Source organism: Anopheles coustani, chromosome 3 (assembly GCF_943734705.1).
Source record: "Anopheles coustani chromosome 3, idAnoCousDA_361_x.2, whole genome shotgun sequence".
Lineage (NCBI taxonomy): Eukaryota > Metazoa > Arthropoda > Insecta > Diptera > Culicidae > Anopheles > Anopheles coustani.
The window spans coordinates 39,568,445-39,586,162 of NC_071288.1; the positions used below are offsets into that span (position 1 = coordinate 39,568,445).

At 41.4% G+C, this 17,718-nt stretch overlaps 1 protein-coding gene across 1 annotated transcript in view; it reads right to left on the reverse strand.

Annotated features, from left to right (window-relative positions):
• Positions 1 to 17,718, reverse strand: part of LOC131271794 (adenylyl cyclase 78C) — a 46,001-nt gene that overhangs the window by 11,627 nt on the left and 16,656 nt on the right. The window contains exon 2 of the mRNA XM_058273333.1: positions 720 to 1,249. Coding sequence (XP_058129316.1) covers positions 720 to 1,197 — 478 coding nt within the window. The 5' untranslated portion in view covers positions 1,198 to 1,249. The remainder of the gene's footprint in view (positions 1 to 719; positions 1,250 to 17,718) is intronic.

Here is a 17,718-nt window from a genome sequence, read left to right on the forward strand (position 1 = left end):
ACTTGAGTACACTATACTCGATGTTTTCATTCTCTGACATATTTCGCATGTTTTTGAGATTTATAAACTTTGTTGATAAGTTTTGGTAGAAGATACAAAATACAAATACAATATCTTGCCAAAACTTATCAACATAGCATAAAAAATCGCAAAAATATGCGAAAACACTATGACAATAATATGAGCTAGTCAAAGAAGATGTTCCATTCCAAGAAACTGTAATGAAATTATTGGAATGTGTCACATGGTTAAGTTAAAAAATGTGTATTTTATACCCAAGTTTATCAAAAGGGAAAAATATCTTCTCTGTCGTTAATTGACAACACATTAAGTCGCAAAATTAGAAAAACCTTCGCGGAGTGTCGAAAAATATATACAAATCACAAACACACTACATCGATATTTGTGTGTATAAAACATAGCATCGTTTCAAACGAGTGTGATCCGCAAAATAAAATAAACTAAGAAATGGAAAATTGAAGTCTACCGAAGATAAATAAAGAATAAACGAAGAATAAAGAAATACAAGAAAGAATAGTACCGAATCATAACGTGATTTCTGACTCGATTTGTTTTATCTCGACTCCAATGGTAAAAGGTAATGTACAGTCGTTACCCAACATTCCCATACGTCGATGTTACCTGTTTGCATACGAACGCATATACCCCTAATGTATGAACCTGCACGGTGCAACCAATCGTCGACTGCAAATACTTACGTTTTTCTGGTCCACCGTTGAGTTCAGCCGCGATTAGCCCAGGTTCTGCCTTAAGGAGATCGCCGTTCGAAAGTCCTTTGGCCGTCGGGGGACAGTCGGCGAGCGAAAGTGCAGGAAAACGATCCCGCCCCCCGCCACTGGTCCACTGATCCCTGGCGACGGCGGTGGAACCCCGAAGAATTCGCGGTCCGTCAACACCATTATCCGCTCCACCAGCGTTGCCGCCGTGGTCGTCCTCATCCTCGCCGCCATCAGCTTCGGCGGCCTTCGGTGCACCGTCGCCCGGAACGCGAGGTATCTTCGCGATGTCGCTGATGATACCCGCACCGTCCTCCAGGACGGGACCCTCCTGCTCGAGGTCGATGGTGGCGGCCGGATTAACGATACCGCCCGGATGGTGCTGCTGCTGATGGGCGTCTCGGTCGAGCGCACCGGCAGCGATGTTGCGGGCCGCGTCTGGCGACACCAGCAGCTCCATTGTGGCTCACGGAGTGGATGTCTGTATACGCCGGATGGGTCTCCCGGGGAACCTGTGCCGGGGGCAAGAGTGGCAAGTGAGAAAGATGTCAGTGAAGTGAGTGAGATAAAGGCTGAAATAGAATATTCCCATTACGCGAAGAACGACGTTCATTGCCAGATTCTCGGGAGACGGTCGAAGCCCAGAATATCCCTTTTTTCCAACCGGTGACATTGTTCTGAGGGTTAATGTTTCAAAATTTGATAGTCAAAAGCGGTGGGATGGAAAAATCAATACTAATCGATAGGGATTGAAGGAAAGCCGCCATTCGAATCAATTTGCTTTCTGCTCGCTCGTCTTCGACGTGGAAGGGTCGTTAATCTTTGAAAAGGTCTGTTGAACACGCGGAGCAATATGAATGGTGCCATGCGACGTTGGAACACTAGGGCCAGGGCTAGGGATGGAGCAAAAGCAGTGGGTTTTAACTTGCCAGGCAACTCATAAAGTTTCAAAGACATTGTCAACGACTCCCTCTGCTACCCTATGGTTTTTGCTTATGTATGAAAGGTTTTTTGTTTAGATATAACCCCCAATAACCTCATGTAGGACACGAATCCAGCAAAGGGTCAGGGACACTAAGCACAGATTATTGTTTGTTTCTCAGATGTCGCCATCGGTTGAAGTTTGTTTGATCGCAAGAGAAAGATTCGCAGAAAATCCGCTTCACGACTTTGTCCGCCTTTTTTTCAATTCTTTGCCCTTTCATTTGAAATAATCATCCTCGTGGTGACTTTTTGCCCTCCTCACCACTACTTCCGTATTATTCACAAGCAATTGATTTTCCGGATGACGCCTTTTCCCTTTCTCAATTTTCCATTCTAATTGCACCACCCTTCCTGCGAACCGTGCCGGGGAGGAAAATGGAGCACGCCAGTCCTTTCGCCATGGACTAGTGCCTTCACAAAATGGTGCGAAACGACTCGCCCTTGGACGGGCACGTTTCCCTTTATCATGTCTTGAGTCGTCCAACAAATCGCACCAATTCGTCCCAACGGGATGACGCAGTAAAAAATAAATAGAGCATAACACTGCGGCAAATTTTGCAAATGAAGATAGATACAAGAGGGACGGAGTGCAGATAGGGAATAGGGAAAACCCTACCGGGCTAAAAAATGTGACCTTAAATAATTGCCTCGGGTTCAAATTTCGATTGGCCGCGGCCATTAGGAGGAAAAGGAAGCGATTGGAATTATTATTACGATAGGATGTCAAAGCCATATATTTCAACGGTTGAGACAAATAGAATAAAGCAGCAGCACCGCAAAAACAACGTTTACTAGTTATTACCATCCGGAAAAAGGGTTCCTTCGTCAAAGAGGTCAAAAATGTGTATCGAGAATCATTATTCCACAAATTTTCCCTTAGGGGTAATGTCGAAAAAGTCCGTCCAAATGGAGTATAATCAGGATATGTTTTAATCTCTCGATTTTACAAATTTAATTAATATGATAAGCACAAGGTGGTTTAAGTTTGTTTTTGCTTTAAGAACGTTGATTACTATTGCATAGAGTTGTTTATTACAAAATAAATAATTGGTGTAAGAACTGTACCGAACGTGATCACTAATTAAAAATATTTTCAGCATTTGGATATTTGGATCAAAAATGTATCACTTAAATCAAATGCAAAAGATCACCACGTACACTGTTTTACAGATGCAATATATGTCCTAATTTACGTTCTAACAAACATTTCATCAAAATCTTTTAGAAGTTAATTATAATGATAAAATTAATTACAGTCTTTAAATGAACTGCACATTTAAATCTTCTTGTTAGAACACATTGATCTAATAAATAGTACAAAGGCACTTTCATTATTTTTGGCCAGTTCACTACAAATATGATGAACTCAAAATGTTTCAATATAATTCATAGAAATAAATTATTTAATGATTAATTGTAAGCTACTTCGTTTGAAACATCAGTTACCAGATCTAAGTATGAAAATAATAAGCTGTAAGTAGCAATTAGTTATTTGCCATATCAGTTCTGAGTTTTAAGATCGTTAATACATAATGCTATTGAAGGTAAACTTTCATCATTCAAACAACTTTTTTGACCTTATAGAACCTGGAATATCCGTGTAGTGTTCGTGTGATTCGTGTTTTTCTTCACCAATAAAAAAAGAATGTGGTGTTTTTATTACTTCAAAAAGGTTTCCAGTACAACTGTACACTACACTTAAATAATTTTAGAGGTATTTGAGGCGTGGTTCCTTAGGTAAGTCTCGGTTCCCAGGTAGATCAAGACAGTGTATTTGCAGAGCTTACAGCATTTCGAAGTAAAGCCTTCACTGACTGCACTGGTCGCATCAAGAACTAAGCCGACGACAACAGCAGGAAATGAAGAGCATCCTGGATTACGTCAACATTGGTCCGCAGACGCCGTAAGGCGCTGTCACCTGGCGCCCTAGTTCGAGCACAACAGCCAGCCGAGTCCTCCGGCGGACTCGGAAACGGTGGTTTAGAATTTATAGCGCTCCATATTGGTTTTCCACGGCCCCACGGTCGCTATATTCCGGTATTCCACTCCGTTTCGTTGTCATTTGATGTACGTTTATGAGGGTCTTTGTGCATTTTGTGCCTCAAGCCGATACCTTGGTCCGATCTAATTGATGCATTGTAGCGTACTTGGCGCAGTTCGACTGAGTTTCTAGTTTGTCTCTTTATTGTTTCCATTTCCGCGCCATGTTGACAGGCGCAAACTCTTCGCTTCATCACCATTCCCGGCGACGGGGAGCCTTTGGTGGCGGCTAAGGTGTTGCACTCTGACCACACCAATAGTGTGCTCGTCCAGCGCTCTACAGCGTGTGTGCTTTCCATTCCCTGGCGTACCAGAGGGCAGTATCCTGTTTGTGGACCGTGTACCGGTAACGGCAAACAAATTATACCTAAACCCTACACCGGTGACGACGTTTACAGCACGAGGCGAACTATCCGCCCAGGTGCAATCCGTCGTCGAGGGAGTCCTGGCGCCTCTGGTCGATAGTTTCAGCGATCAGGGTACGCTCGTATCGGGTTGTTTATTTGCAACCATACGACCATTGGCCGCTGGGCAAGGGCACGGAGCGAGGCGAATGAAGTTCGATGTACGAAAACCTCCAACGAACGTTAGCCGTCGAGCTGACTACTGGTCGAGGAAGCAAAAACTATGGCAATAAGCACAGGAAGTGTAACGTGTAGGCAAGAGGAGAAAGGGAACTTGGGAAGAAGGTCTAGCCTTTCAATGAATGTCCCCAGTCGAACGAACAAATCGATGCTGATGTTCCGCGATTCAATTTATTGGAAAGATTTGAAACCCCTCGAGGCACCCAAGGGACTCGTTTCAGTGAAAAATGTCAAAACGATAGTTTGCTTTTTTGCTTCCGTTAATCACGTGACATGTGGAAACATGAAACCACAAGAGGAATGTTGCTTGATTTTTTTTACATGACGTTGCTTTCGCCAAACACTCTCACCACTCCCACTGAAACCAGACCGTGATGAGTCGCGGTATTTTATTTTACCACGTTTGTGTTTGTTAGAAACATACCTCCTGTTTTCCGACGCGTTTGTCAATAGGTTTTCCCCGTGCGCAGACAGAAAGTTACAGCGTCGGTGACATTTTCACGAGGCCATGGACGTACGTCGGGAAAGCGCCATCACCATCCTTTGCCGTCCTGACGGTTGGTGTTGCCAGAGGCTTTTGGCTTCCGAGCGAAAAGTTAGCAAATTTGTGTGCTGAGCCCGCGGGAACTAACGAAAGTTAGGCGCTGCATCCGGTCACAACTCGTTCAGGGACGGAGTTTTCCACGGCTAGGGTTGACCTGCGAGTAGGCCTATTGCGAACACTTTCCCATGCTTGCACCATTGCCATTGTGCCATCCGCCTGGGTTGTTTGTTGGACATCGAAACGCTAATCCGTTTTTAACGATTCGATCCGATGCTTAACCAATTGCATGAAAATCTCGTTACCGTACATGGATCCGGTGCTTGCGCCAATTTGGAGCGCCAATTTCTAGCGTCAACAAGCGAATTTTCGGCGGATTGGTAACCGAATGTTTTGATTGATGGCGGTATTGGACCTAGGATTTTCTAGGATAGAGATTCGTATTTGTATTGCCTTAAGCGTTTAAACAACTTGCATGCCGTTATCGATGTAGGGGAAAGCATTCCATTTCGTATAGTAGGGGTGTAAACAGTAAATTAGTAAATTTGATAGCATATTGTAATTATGAAAAAAAGAGCAAGGATCACATAAAAAAGTGTGTTCCATGAAGCATTTATATCTATGTAGTTCAGTTTTATAGCATAATGTGGTTTTGAAAATAAATACAAACAAAATGAAGGGTTTATTCAAATCGTGCCTAAGATGAATTATTGTTTACTAACTTTATTAACATTTGTATTTGTTAAACAAGTTATCTAACGTCTAGTAAACAGATATGACATTTTTATTATTTTTGAATGAAGCCAAGAACCAAACCATCTAACCAGAGGCAAAACAAAGTAGTTTTAGAAAGCGGACGACTACTTAAGGTTTTCAGCTTTATATTGTTTATTTAGTCAAGATGCAGATGATGTTAAGTTGCAGACAAATTAAGAGGACTGAATTTTTATTTTTATACACACTACAATTTATCTAAAGTGTGTTGGGGAATCGTCTAAAGTAACTAATTTTAAAAGCTTTTGGCGTTAAGTTAAAATTGCGGCACTGTTTATGTCAAACTGTTTGACTGTTCAAAGAAGTTTGGAGAAAGAAAAAAAGATTTTTTCTCAAGCGAAAAATATATGTTGGAACTTATTTCCCTATTTTAAACACTTCTTCCTCTACGGTTCTAGCCAAGCAAAGCCAATTTATTATTTTTGCAGCTGCACACATGTTTGTGAAAGTGTCAAAGCAACGGAACCGAGTAAACGCCACTTGATGGATGCAATTTTTCCCAACCATTCAGACAACCGCTGCCAATCCATCGCTCGAGTAACATTTGCATCGAGGAACGGTATATCTTGCGCCTCAAGAAAAAAGCGTGCGAAAATACTTCATCCAATCACCTCCGAACCTTTGGGGGAGAAAAATTTCCTCCATCAAATCACCCGACACGACTCAGGGAGAGACGTCCTAGCGTCTCGGTGTCGATTTTGGAAAAATTCTACTCCGATGAGTAGTGTTTGTCGTCATTTTGCAAATCGAATCGTTTGAAAACCCTCACTCTAAGCCATTCGGAAAAACAAAAACATAAAGCCCGAGACCGATCGACGCCTTTCGCCCGGTCGCCCCGGAGTTTGTTTGAGTTGTTACGAGTTCTGTGTCTGTACAGCGACCGCTCAACCGCCTGATTCATCTCACCGTGCACAATCGTGACAAGTGGTCCGTCACGCTCCGTCTTTTGGCATGCTTTTTTTTCCCCCCGGCTGAATTTCGCTGAAAGTGTTATGCTTTTTGCCCGCCGGCCAGAAACCCTAACCGAACGCATGGATTTTACGAGCTCATCAATTCTTCCAACGTCCACCGCGCTGCCATTTTGCCAATGTGACAGTTTCAACTTTTCATTTTCTTGCAACCTTCTAGCGGAAACCCCCATCTGGAGGGCTGGAAAATGCGAATCCATTTTATTCCTCGCCCCGCACTGGAGCGGAGGGATATCGGTTGTATCAACAACGTTCGCATGCTTTCGTACGCCGAGAGCTTGGGAAAAAAAGCAAACAGATAACAAACGAGCTTTTTATTGATTACTTTCACCACCATCGGGCACGCTTCCGTCATCGCACCTCACGAAAGGGGTGCGAAGGAGGGTGCCTTTGTTATCTGCGTTCAACCCTGTTGTCTACTGTTACCCTTCCGACCACCACACACATACACGAACAAACACATTCATGTACAGCACGCAGAACCCACATTTTATCGCCCCGTCATTATTAAACGGTCTGGCAAAGCCGCGGATGGCCGCCATTTCGGGTCACTCCTCTCCAATGAGGCTCCCGGGCCGGTACGAAGCATGTCCGCGCGGACAGTGTAGTGTGACACGTTGGGAGGGGCAGGGGGATAAAAATACCCGCCCCGGATATCACGTCAATCTCGTTAAATCAAATTGAGTGCACGGGGCACAAGGATGCTTACAGCACTCGTAAAAATGTTTGTAAAATACGAAAAAAAAAACGCCACGACGAGATAAAATAATGCCTACATGAATGTATGGGATACTCCGTCACGGACAGAGTCGCGTCGAGGACCACATTGGAATATCGTACGAAGGGAGGAAGAACGGCTGTAAAAACTACCATCGAGTGTCTGCCTGGCCGCAACACGGAATTACGTTGAACCGTGTTCCAATGAGATGATGTTCTCGATTTTTTTTTCATTTGGCAAGAGAGTGAGTTAAATGAAGCATTGTGAAATAGTTTGCTTATTTCTGTTTTTTTTTTCGTTTAGTTTCCTCTCTGGGTGTGTAAATAACGTTCCACCATTTTAAAACCGGCGCAAATGGTTGATGATGGTAATTCCCCCCGGCCCAGAACCCGCGACCGGCGGCACAAATTTACGCCAGAATGGTGATGGCAGTGGCGGCGGCGGTGGCGAGAAACGAATAAACTACGGGATTCCATGCGAAGTGGAGACTATGAATATTAAGTTTATGTTTGTTGCGCGCACATGAGCTTGGAAGTTGGTGAAGTAATTTGCTCCTCGAGGGAGCTCGATTCCGATGCGCCATAATGGGTCTAATGATGGGCGAAGTTCGCGTAATGACTGCATTAAACAAAAAGGACGAGACGAGACGGTCCCTGGTGTTTTTTTTTTTTATTCTGTCGGAGCGGTAAAGAAAAAGGCAACGTGTCTATTGTTAAAGGGAGCGGACTAAGCTCAACTGAATTTGCTATGCAACATGTTAGCATCCAACAGGACTTCATTATTTGCATACATCTGGAACCACCTAACCTAAAATACTGAACTTTTCCTCCTCATTTGCTCATTCAGTAATGATCAAATGTTTCAAATGCAGGTGGCTCGATATTTATTGTTTGTGTTTGTTTGAGCACAAAAACATTTGGGTGTTGTTGTATTGGTATTATTATCGAAGAAATTACTTGTTTTTAACAAAAACATATTTGTTTTTTACATAATGAAATAACTACATTATTTTTGTGATTCCTCAGTTAGAAATGGTTTTACGATTTTCTGAATGTTTTTTCGCATCCATGATCATGTTCTAAACTAGATGCAATACAAAGAAAGATTATAAATAAAAACAGACTTAAAATTATAATCAAATAATAATAATAATAATAATAATAATAATAATAATAATAATAATAATAATAATAATAATAATAATAATAATAATAATAATAATAATAATAATAATAATAATAATAATAATAATAATAATAATAATAATAATAAGTTAACTATATAGAAACGGTCGTTGTATTATGACATGTCAAGTATTAAAATTGATGCAGTCCATTAACTATGCTGTGTGTTTAATAATCAAACAAGTCTGTGAGAAATGGAACAGTTTTGGAAGCCCATGAAGCCTCAAAATATGGATGACTATTATACAAAGCGGCTTAAAAGAGCCTTTTTTTGAACAGCCCTATACATAGAATATTTAGAATATAGAAAAAAATAGAATTTAATATAGAAATGCAGACATGGAGTAGAAGGCTACATTTATTACAAAAATGTGTCTTTTGAAAAATGTAGTTTTTGCTTGGTTCTAGAAAACCGTTGATTCAACAAGGTTAATAACCACAACTTTAATCAAGATGATTGTTACTGTAAAGCTTTACAAAAAACAGCGCGGCAGCCATCGTGTTAAAACCGAAACCGAAATCTGCTGAGACAATGTTTGTTCATGTTCAATTGCTTCCGTTTTTCTTCATGTAAAGAATGCTATGAAATTGAGCCTGGCATGTTTCTTCAGCTAGTAGACGATAACCAGAAGGAAACAGTAAAATTGAAGATGAATTGGTTTGTTTCATTTTCGTTGAATTTTTTACATGGTTTAAATTAATTTATTGCCGTTTAAGTCTATTTGATAACCAAAAGCATAATTCGTGTAAATTTGATGTAGTGTTTTCATTATAATTTTTTTCTGTACTGTACGAACATATTTAAATTCCCAATGGTTGAGTACGAGATGAACAATCTCTATCTTGGTTTCGTTAGATTTAAGATCCAGAAATTCAACCTGTCAATCACATCCTCGCCAAACCGATAATGAGTGAAAGTTTTGCAATTCGAGGAACGGGTTTAAAACACACTGCAGTCAACAAGGGTGAAAGTATGTGTCATGCTCATACAATGCCTACAAAAGACCCGCCATTGTTGCACCAATTTGCTCATGTAAAGTCAATCACAAAGCCTCCGCATATAGGTCGCATTCAGCCCAAAATGCACTTGACAGGCAATCTCAGTGTGTTTCAATGTCGAGAGGGCAGAGGAACACTAAATTACCGCATTGTGCTCTTCTAATGGCAATTGTTCGGCAACCCGGGGAACGTGTGCTTGCCTTCCTTAAGACAATTGAAACGAACCCGGTTGATTGCAGCGATTGGATTATAATTATTTAATGCGACTGTTGCTGACAGTAAGCGTACTTCCTGGCGTACATTTTCTACCGAGTAGAAATCGCTACATACAGCTCAATGGTTTTCTGCGTAGGATCTTTGCGTTCGTAGGTTCAGTGAATGACATGAATCGAGGGTGGTAGGCAACCGAGCTGTTGCTGCTCCAATGCACTACAACGAACACTGGCAGAATGTGAGGCCCAATTAGCTTTTTGATATTGATTGCTCAATTATTACTAACTGCAGCATCAGTTGCGGTAATGGAAGTACTCCTAAGGTAAATTTCTATACGTTACGTTGAGAACAATTTCATTGGTTTATGCATTGATAATAAACACTCATTGATGCAGAAAACTCAAATCGAAATGTAAAAATACGTCTTTCTCAAACATTGTTCATCTAAAAACGAGTCACGATGCATACTTCCATGATGAGTGCAATGTTTTTCACTTTTTCAACCATTCGATCGATTTGTCAGCCACTATCTTTCACCCACCACAAACCAGGTGTGGGTGATAACACTCACTCACCATATCGTCACGATAAGCTAGATAAAGCAGCTACGAAACGTAGAAACCTTTTTCGCGAAGGAAAAAAGTAAAGCGTTTCTTTTACAACAAACACACGCTCGTTAAAGTGCGATAAACATGTAAATTTTCCGCTAATTCTGCCCGTGTCGTACGGGGCTCAACGGCAAGGCTGCTGCACCTCTGCAATTTATGGCAGCCATAAAAATCCGTTAGGTTCTATTTTTGCAGCGATAATGTGCTCTCACGACACCGACACCCAACCCCCTGGGTCCTGTGTAGCCTTCACCTACGGTGGACCCAGTTTGTGGTCAACCTTTGCCATGCCATGCTCCAGAAGCGATCGGAAAAGGCGGCAGCGTTTCGAGCCATCAACACCGGTCGGCTGTCGGTTCGTCAAGCCCGCACGGAGTAACTTGTAGATTTTCATCAGCCGTTTCCGGCCGAGCGAACCATGCCATATGGACGACGCTGGCGAAGGCTGGAAGACGCGATCGTAAAATTTAATTAGTATAAAATAGCTGTCAGTGGCGTCTGATGACATCAGCGCGTCGCGTCCTTTCCGGGAGGGATAATTATGGGCCCACATTCCCTGTGGTAAACCGGGATCTCCTCGCTCCCATAGCGCCATGCCCGGTTCCCGCTGGTGTAATTTATCACTATTATTCCAACAACGATGACCTTCCGGTAAGACTTCGACTCCGGATTTGACCCCGTGGAGGGTTATGGTGGAGGTTTTGATACCTTCTCCTATCGCAACATTGTATCCTCCTTTGGTGGTCGGCTCGGTCTCGTCAGAGACATGATTCGATTCATGCAATTTTCTCTTCTTTGCTGCGTATCGAGTGTCTCATATGTTTTATGGAAAACCAGTACAATGTTGCATTAGAATAAAAATAAACTACTTCTTAACACGATGACTACCATGGTTATCATTTTTGATAGCCAGCCGTCACTAGTTCCAAAAAGGGTTTGTACCATAGACAAAGTATAATACAACATATAAATTACAGTAAAAAATCTAATTCTTTGGTAACCTGAGTCTATGTTTGATTTTTAAAAACCTAATAAATGTTATAAGCAAATGCTATTAAAACTAAAAAACTGTGCTAAATAATACTAATACTAGGCTGTGCTAGTTGTAAAAACTATCCTTAGGGAAACTAAATCCATTTGTTATTGGTTTAAAAAAAATCCAAGCAATTGCTTTATAAACAAATCTTGTCAACCATTATTGTACTACATAATTGTTCTAAAACCGCTTGACAGTCAACGTGATAAATTCGATTTACGCAGAACGTATGATGTAAACTATACGTTGTACTTAATACTTCTTGTGAGTAAACAAAATAAACACTAAAATAACGATATCAAGTTCAGTCTGTCAAACATTACCTAAACGTCTATACTATGTTACTTCTTATTCGTTCCTTTAGAATTTTGAAACATTTTAATGTTCATTCCTTCAGCTTATACTTAGTGTTTGTTTGTGTACACTTAATTTTTTTTGTTTGCGCTTAGCAATATTAAGTTTGCTCGTTTTAAGATATTTCAAATAAATAATTTGATGTAATATTCGTCACAAGTGCCATTGATCGGTGTAATGTGGCTCGAGATACTTACAGTAGATACTCCAAAGTGCACAAAAGTTCAAGGGATTGAGTCGACTTACCGAATAATGCCAAATATCTTCCCCATGTCCATCACGACTAATCCAGCTGGACGGGTGCTTTGGTGCTAAAACGTGACATGATTCACGACTACAAACATTATTTGCCTTCCGAAGAGTTTCTTTATTATTTGCCCTTGCGCCGAGGAAAACCCTGCCGACAATTGACCGAACGCCACAATTGCCGATGGTCGTCCAAACGGTGGGTTTGGCGGCAAAGTGTCGAGTAGGGATAAGGGTGGAGATTCATACCGCAACCTGAGTGCCCTGTGTCTTATAAGGTGGTTTTCATGTTCGCCTTACATAGGACATCGTCGGATCTGCCTTGTTGAACAGATTACTCCCCGCGGGGCTGTTTGTTGTGATATGTGTTACAGCGAACACAAAAAAGTTGTATCACTTATCTTTCCATAGTCTAGTCATGCACCAGTCGGGCAGCAGCGGAGAGCGTGAATGCTGAGATGGGAAATAAATTTTGCTTTTCCGCTGGGTTGGGAAATGAAAAACCAAATTCTTCCAACTATGTTCTTGAATAAGTATGCTCTAGTGTAATAACTTATTACTCTTGAGCGCATTGAACTCTTCAACATAAGGTCAATACTATTTCGTAGAGTGGTAGTGGTAAGTTAGACCTCATACTTTCAAAGAAACTAATGAATAACGTTCAACCTGCTAGAAAGTTATTTTTATCTTCTTTTCACCATGTCAAATAACGACACACGTGATAAATGGAGAGCCACATAAGAAACAAAGCAAAGATCTTTGTCTCGAGACCAATCTCGGCAAGTTTCACGTTGACTGATGACGAGGCGGTCTACCCCGGACAAACAAATCAACAAATCGGATATAAGCACAAATAAACAATCATCGGCCAAGTTGTTCAAACAACAGTAGTCTCGACACGGTCTCGCGTCTCTTCGCCGTTGCCACGTTTGCCAGTCAATGGCAAGAAACTGTTGTTCAAGTTGACTATTGGTGTATATCCGGCAGCTCCAGGAGTCGGATATACGTTTGTAAGTCTAGTTCTGAGAACCTTTGATATTCTGTTTTATTTTGAACGTTAGTACAATACCCTTTTCTTACACCTGTTGTTACAACACCGTTGCAAAGTTTACAACACCATTGCAACAGATTTAAACATGTTATAACCATGATATCATTATGTTTAAAAGTTTATGTTTAATTAGATTATCTTTAATTGTTGTACAGGTAATTGATAGTGACAAAAATATCAATGACCGCTGTCTTCAAAGCTCAATAAATAAAATTTTATCTGAACCATGTCAAACATTTAAAAATGAATGAGTTACAAAGAAAAATTCAGGCTTTAAATGTGAATTTTGAATGCAACCTCACCTCTTAAAACGTATTTTGCTTTGTTTTGACTACACATTCTTTTCAAATAATAAAGCATGTCTTTACATAACTCAAGCATAAGTTTACATTCAATTACAAAATGTGCGGCTTAAATAATTAATCTTCCCTTCAGCTCCAAGACATTTCATAACGAGTAAATAATGTAATCATTCTTTTTAACATTAGTTTACATTCATAAACGAAAGACTGAACAATTCTTGTTCGTAGCATGTTAATTGATTGATTGACATGTGGTTGGTTTTAGTTTCATCATTTGTTTTATTATCGTATTGGTTAATGCAACTGAAAACCGTAAAAACTTATTTAGATTGTTCTAATTTAATAGCTTATTTAACAGATTGTTGCCGGGCGCATGCGATCCATTTTTTTTTCAATTTGATTGTATGCCAACTAATTGATTCTCTCATATTAAAGTTGTGTGTTTCAAAAGCGTCGGCTATCCATTGCTAGCAGAATACACTTTCTTAAATAACATATGTTTTATTCGGCGAAGTGTATAATAAGTATAATATAAACAAAATATACAAACAATCAAACAGGTTCCAACTGCCTTTTCGATATACAGCTTAACTTTCGCAAAAGTTTAAAATAACCAGCAATCGGATTGATTTTTCTGTTCCGGTTCCAAAAACTCTAACGACGGAATTAAATTAAAACTGACAAATTATGAGCAAACTATCGGGCAGGCCCGACCATATCCTGAACTTATGCACTCAGTACCTCGGTTGGCAGGAAATAGGAAATAACTGGAACGGAAACACCCGAAGCGCGAAACCCAGGAAGTTGCCAAATGCGATCGACCTGGAAAAGCGAGGGCAAAGCAGTAAAAAACTAGCAACGCGAGGAGAGCAAATGATAAGCCCATCGATGTGGCCCACACCTTAAAAATCAATCAATCCGAAATGAATTTCCCGGTGCCGTCAGCTAATCTTTTCTGTGGCTAGAAAGTGTATGTGTGTGTGCGTGGTTTTGGCCGGATGATCGGAAATTTGCCCAGTCTTGTTATCATAAATCGATGAGATACCAATTATCACATCATCGATTAGCCGACGGGGTGATACACCGTGGAGTAGTGTGATTTTTCCATCACTTTGGCTAATGCTATCAATATAGAGGACACACACTAACACAATCACAGCTTTGGAGAGGGCACAGGTAATCTTTACGTTCACCGGCAGAAAAGCGATGCCTGACGCATTAAAACCGATGATTTTGAGGGGCTGCACGTACGCGAAGGGAAAACTCAATGTACCCTGATCAGTTCGGTTCGGTCCCGTTCCAGAGGTCCCGACGGATTTGTTAATAAAAAATTAGAAAGAAAAATCCTACCCGCAAAGCCAAGGTGAGCCGGCCCGCCATGGAAAACTGCGCTCGAGGTGGGACTGTCTCGCAGGGGACGGGAAAAAGATCGATACCGTGCCCGCGATACCGAGGGTCAGGGTCGATAAAAGGGGTGGGGCCGCCGGAAATTGGCCACAAATGTGGGATGGCGATACTGGGACAGATAACAACGCACAGATAATGGTGCGGCGGAAAAACATGGCCGAGGTATCAGCTGCCGAGGTGGAAAACCGAACCGAACACGGTACGGGTGGGTACATGGTAGAGAGTGGTCGAGGGAGGGAAATGAGAGGAGTATTCGTCGGGGAAAATTATCGCGGGTAGAAATGCTCCTTGCGTGGTTCGAGTGCCATGAGGGGCCATCGATCGACCGTCAACGATGAGTGCCGACCGGCGACCGACTTTAGATAAATTATAGTCAGCGAGATAAGGCAAAGATAGGCCCTCGGTCTTCCCCGGCCCAGCTGGTTTCCAACATTTCCCGCCCTTCCGCAGTCGTTGTTTAAGAGTAAAGCCTCGCTAAAGTGTATATAAGTTTTGTTTTTTATTCGCATAAGACAGGAAGGAAGCTTAACATGTCCTCTGCCTTTTATGCTAGAGATGGCTTGGAAAATCCCCTAACACTTTTCCGCTACGACCAACCGGCGGTGTCGGCCACGGTGCATTACTAGGACGCGGAAGAACCCCGTTCAAAAGCGCATAAACCAGCAAACTCTTTATTGAAGACACGGTCAGACATTGTTGAAGGTAAGAAAATTAAAAATACCCATTAATCTTCAGAATAGAATAGCTTGGTGAAAACAATTCCGATTTGTTTTCCTACAGCTATGGTACGTTTCTACTAAATGTGTTGATCACTGCACAAAACAACGATCGGACTCTCCATGCTAAAAGAAGCAAAAAGATGGTTACATTAATAACTATGTTTTCTGTTTTAAAAAAACTACTATTCCAGTTTGAATTGGATATGGCGAATACTTTTGGAAAGCATTTATCGACACTCAAAACCAGGACAACAAATTAGTGTGCCCAATTTTGCACTATTTACAGAAAGATATGAACAATTTATAAATGAAAGGTGAAACATAATTGTGTATTAAGTTATCAATACAAACTAAGCGTAAAATAAGTTATTGTGCAATTTGTCAAACTGTTATACAAGAGAAGAAATTAGATTGTAGAACTACCAGCACAAATCGTTAGTCGTTATGTAGTTACAGGGAGTTATTTTGTTGTCTTAATTGAACACATGTTTAACAAAAATATTGTGTCAAGAAATGAGGTTTAAATGCAACTTTTATTCGATTATTCTAGTAGCGTTTAGTTTTATGCTATCTGTTTTATTTCGAAAAGAAATGAAACGGCTAGAAACAAGGTTATTCTCTAGGGAAGTTGACATACATTTAGCAATTGAAATCGTTGGTTTAGCATTCCTTTACACCATACTGCCAATTACTACCACTGAGAACTATTGCAATCCTGCTTGAATACATGAAAACGTTTACCTTCGTTCAATGTTACATCGATCAAATAAAGGAGCTCACTTGCGTACGCCCACTACATTTCGGCAGCGCCGTTGAATGCCCACAAACGGCCAATAATCATGATTTATGCACAAATTGTCCACGCCAGCAAAAGAGAGTTGTCGATAGAATGCGGGCAATGGAAAGCAGACATTCGGCACCTGCAGCATGACATCGGCCTCAAAATAGGGTGTTGCGCTGTGCAAAAGGGGCTCCAACGAACGGTGTGCATAAATTGTGAAATCACATTATCGCACCACCGTGTTGCACTCCGTGGCGGGAGAGTCGCTGTTGACTCTGGTTCGCCATCTATGGCCGCTTCCCCTCGGCTGGCACAACTCGTTGCCATCCGAAGCGCCTGCGAAGGCTGCTCCACCTTTTGGATGCCCATTAGGGCCACTTCAGAGTCAAACAGCACTATCTACACCCTGTGCAGGTGTAAAATGCCCATCGGAAGCGCAATGGACTGTGGCAGACTGCCAGGTACGCTTCATCACACCAACCCACCTATAGCGTTTTTTTCCTGTCTCTGCCATGTGAAAGGAAACCCCATTCAAGGCCAGCAGCAACTACCTGCTCGGCATAGGAAGGTGGCTAGAGTTGACTGTTTTGCTGGTTTAACAGATTATTTTCTTCTCTATTTTTTGCAATCTCCCTCGTCATAAAAGCGTCTGAGGGTTATGGCGCATATAAGATCCTGTAATTTAAGCGAATCTTTCATCACGACGTGAATAGACTATTTCATATGCAGAATGGTGTAGCATACGGCAGCAGGTGGTTTTTTTTTTTGCTTTCCCAACAAAAAAACTTTGCAGGCGTTCTGCCTTGTGAAGAGCTTAATTGGACTTAAGAAGTTGAGATTTGCTCAGAAGTATATCTAATTACCTCTCAATTCTTGTATAGGAAACATGAAAAATTGCATAAAGAAAATAAATAAACAATTCCCTGTCTGTTTCCACATTTCTAAGCCTTATTTCAGATTCACTTTTTACAAACTGAATTTTGGTTTACAATTCGTTCTTCACGATCAGCTCGAATATTACGAGGTCTATTATGGTTATCAATGGCAAAAGTTAAAGCAATAAATTAGTTAAACATTTAGCAACGTTCGAAAGCAATCAAACTGTCGAAAATAACAGGTTAAACTTTCCCAACGGGGTTGTTTACCGCGAGACCTCTTATCACTACACGGTTTCCTGTTTCTGCGAGCGTGAGCATTTAAATGGCACTCGAGCAAACTTATGGAACATATTAATCTTTTAGCGCGCACCCGGCGACCCTCCCCCCGGTATCGACCTTCCGTACAGCCACCCATAGGAGCTGCCAATTAGCAGCGATAAACAAGTTTTTGCAGGTGTCCGCAACCGCAAGGATCTATTTATCATAACCTTCCACTCCGTGGCAATGGCTGATTTGCCATCTTCCAGGGCGAGAATATTGTTATTAATTGGAAAAGTTTCTGGTTTTCCCGGCGGCAAGTAGGGCGATCATCGG